This window comes from Austrofundulus limnaeus, unplaced genomic scaffold (assembly GCF_001266775.1).
Source record: "Austrofundulus limnaeus strain Quisiro unplaced genomic scaffold, Austrofundulus_limnaeus-1.0 Scaffold1707, whole genome shotgun sequence".
Lineage (NCBI taxonomy): Eukaryota > Metazoa > Chordata > Actinopteri > Cyprinodontiformes > Rivulidae > Austrofundulus > Austrofundulus limnaeus.
In genome coordinates, this window is record NW_013954109.1 from 11477 (window position 1) to 14210 (window position 2734).

At 40.8% G+C, this 2734-nt stretch overlaps 1 protein-coding gene across 1 annotated transcript in view; it reads right to left on the minus strand.

Annotated features, from left to right (window-relative positions):
• The window catches only part of LOC106536156 (keratin, type II cytoskeletal 2 epidermal), a 21245-nt gene that overhangs the window by 4815 nt on the left and 13696 nt on the right, over nucleotides 1-2734 (minus strand). Inside the window, exon 4 of the mRNA XM_014033355.1 lies at nucleotides 335-923. Within this exon, the coding sequence (XP_013888809.1) occupies nucleotides 335-923 (589 nt within the window). The remainder of the gene's footprint in view (nucleotides 1-334; nucleotides 924-2734) is intronic.

Here is a 2734-nt window from a genome sequence, read left to right on the forward strand (position 1 = left end):
ACCGTGTGTTTGGGTTCCAGTACAGACTGGACTGCTGTGCTTGGGTTCCAGTACAGACTGGGCTGCTGTGTTTGTGTTCCAGTACAGACTGGACCGTGTGTTTGGGTTCCAGTACAGACTGGACTGCTGTGTTTGGGTTTTAGCTCAGGGCCTTATGCTGAGCCTGTGCTGAACGCTGTGCCGTACCCGATCAGAGTCAGAGACGAGAATAAAGAATTGAGAAGAAGTCCAGTGGGTCCTGCTTTTATTCAGACATGGTATTTTTGAACAGCACACTTTGTGTTTGAAACCATTCTGATTGGAAATTACAGRGTTTTTTCTTTTTCAGTCCTACCTGAGTCACTTGCCAGTCCATTCGCCTTCCCTCCAGTAGAAGATCCAGTTCCACCATAACTAGTCCCACTAGATGTTTTACCCAGTGCATTGTCCGTCTTACTTTGATCTAAGCGACTGCTGGTATCCCATAGCCAATTAAACCCAGAACTGGTGGACCCACTTTTACTTGACCCTGTTGACCCAGATGATGACCTACTGTCTGTTGGACTCCTCCCACTCTCTGCTGGCTTATTTAAAGCTTTCCCATCGGAGCTAAAACTGGACCCTGACCCAGTGTTGCTCAAACTTGACCCTGACCCAGTGTTGCTCAAACTTGACCCTGACCCAGTGTTGCTCAAACTTGACCTTGACCCTGTGTTGCTGAAACTTGAGCTTGACCCAGATTGTGGGAAGGTTGATCTTGATGAGCCTGCTCCAGTTCCTCCTGGCTTATTAAATCCAGAGTTAAAACTTGAGCCTGACCCTGTACTACCTAGACTGAAAGAGGTAGAGCCAGATGATGCAGAGCTGGAACCGCCACCTAATCCGCCCCACTCAGACTGACTGGGTGTGCCTGGTCGAGGGAACAGGCCTCCACTAAGTCCTGTCTGGAATAAAAAGAAAACAATGTTAATGCAAAAATTGATTTTTACTCATCTGCTAAAATTCCACACACTATTATCAAATTACAAGATGAGAATAATTTCTTTGATATTCTTACAGCTTATTAAAACAATAGTTCATTTCTCTTGTGATTCAAGTAAAAGTTGTTGTCTAATGTACATCTGTTTGTTCTTAATATACTGTGCGATACATTAAAACAATTTGTGCAAAATGATTTGTTGTTTATTTTACAAAGAAATGTTTACAGATAGTACGGACAGATTTGTTGGTGCCTTTCAAGAGACTAGTTAGCTTTGACTTACAGAAATGTTTCAAATCAGTTGTTTGACCTTAATTAGTGTCACAGTTTCATCAGACATTCAGACAGACACAGACGCTCCATAAAGAGGTGAGGTGCGACTATTTGGACAATTTAAAATGGAATTTGAATTGGGTTTTAGTGATTCAATCTCAATTTTTGTCTTATTTACAGTTATAGAACCATACAGGCTAACACACTGCGTTTGTCAGTAGATTTATCATACTTATTACCTCCGCCAAGGGCGAGGTGATGTTTTTGGTCTGTCTGTCTGTCTGTCTGTCTGTCTGTCTGTCTGTCTGTCTGTCTGTCTGTGGACAACATTACTCAAAAACTTGTGTACAGATTGTCATGACATTTTTTACCACATGTGAGTACTTGGCCAAAGGAACACACTATTAAATTTTGGTGATGTTCCGGATCACGATGCGGAGACAGGAATTTACACGTCAAATCACCATTGTTTCTTTTTCACGTCCCAAGTGGGTTTCAAAGTGTCCATCAGGTGGCGCTATAGTATTGGTGTGCCCCTTTAAGTCACATGTGTGAGTCATATCTGTGAGACAGCTGTCAGTCCTGACCTGATATTGCCCATAGGGAATGGTGTGTGATTTGGGAAAAAGTCATAAATTYGTAAGAWGAKCAGGAAATAACCTTGAATGTTAATAGATAATGCTTTAATAAGTTCAATATTGTAAGATGAATGTTAAATTTCTTTTGTACAGACGAGGATTGACTTAGATTGGTTCATACCATTGAGCAATGTTACCTGGCCAGGGCTACGTTACGGCGTGAGTTCAAGCCTACAGATTTTTGTCRGGTGGTTAAATAAGACGGGAGAAATTGGTCTTGGCGGAGGTTTGTGCTGTCCGAGTGCTTCTAGTATTAAACATCATATACTCCCCCTGTCAACAATAATCAGAACTACCAACTCCTCCACATATTCTGTCTCTTTGGTAAATTACGCCATGTGGACACAGTCTGCTAATTTTTATGTATTGATACGAACACTAGACCTAGCTAGAGCTCATAAAAACTTGTGTCCAAATGAYGAGATTTTCTGTTTAAAATGTATTTGGAGCAGACAGAGCACAGTCGAACAGAAAACTAAACATTTAGGAAAAAAGAGGGGAAATAAAGAAAATGGACTTCTTCACCAAGGAGGAGGTAGGACATTTTTTAGCCTAACCTAACCTCTGACATCGGGAGTGTTGAATCTGTGCATGGCACAATGAAGTCTCAAGACTATCAAGGCATTCAAAAGAAAAACTTAGTGCCTAGAGTATTCCCAGAGAATACTAAGCCATGTTAGACTTCAGACTTTTTTACGTATTTTTAAAAAAAGTTGTGTTTTTGAAGGTATTATGGGAGTTAAAAGGTTGAAATGACACAAAACTTGATAATATGGGTTCAAATCTCTTTCTTCCATTAAAAAATTGTAGAGCTGCAGCAGACACAAATGTTTACCAAGTTTCACCTTTATGCACTCTTGTTCTT